Source organism: Eimeria mitis, genomic scaffold, assembly GCF_000499745.2.
Source record: "Eimeria mitis Houghton genomic scaffold, Emh_scaff2969, whole genome shotgun sequence".
Classification (NCBI taxonomy): Eukaryota; Apicomplexa; class Conoidasida; order Eucoccidiorida; family Eimeriidae; genus Eimeria; species Eimeria mitis.
This window is the reverse complement of record NW_013571310.1, coordinates 4,366-4,878: the sequence shown is the minus strand read 5'-3', so window position 1 is coordinate 4,878 and position 513 is coordinate 4,366. Positions and strand designations below refer to the sequence as shown.

The following is a 513-nucleotide window of genomic DNA, read 5'->3' as shown; positions in this document are numbered from 1 at the left end:
TGTGACTGGGAGCGTTTGCTTTTGCTGCTGCTGTTGCTGCTGCTGCTGCCGGCGCTGCTGTTCGCTGCGGTTGCAGCAGTCGGTGCAGAAGCACCACCACCAGCAGCTGCAGCTGCTGCAGCTGCTGCTGCTGCTGCTGCTGCTGCCTTAGCCTTCTCAGCCGCTGCACTTGCAGCAGCACCAGCACCGCCCGCTGCCTGCTGCTGAGCCCCTATGTCCTGCAGCTCCCGCACAGCCACCTCCACCTCAACAGCACCCCACAGCAGATGAGATAGCCGCAGGGCGTATTCGCTTGCATCTAGGGCCGCGCGTTCGTCTGCAGACTCAAAGATACTGCTGCCGCCCCCTCCATTCATCACAGCCCCCGCAGCAGCAGCAGCTGCTGCTGCTGCTGGTGCTCCTGCTGAAGCTGCTGCTGCTCCAGTCGTCCCAACTACTCCTTGTTGCTGCTGCTGCTGCAACTGCGCAGCAGCAGCAGCAGCAGCAGCACCAGCAGCAGGGTAAGAGCCTGCG

The 513-nt window shown here is 63.4% G+C and overlaps 1 protein-coding gene across 1 annotated transcript in view; it reads right to left on the bottom strand.

Moving 5' to 3' along the window:
- EMH_0060840 (uncharacterized protein) overlaps nucleotides 1-513 on the bottom strand; it is a gene marked incomplete at both ends in the record, with an annotated part of 3,191 nt that overhangs the window by 1,723 nt on the left and 955 nt on the right. Inside the window, 2 exon segments of the mRNA XM_013497833.1 lie at nucleotides 3-163; nucleotides 234-461. Of these exon segments, the coding sequence (XP_013353287.1) occupies nucleotides 3-163; nucleotides 234-461 (389 nt within the window).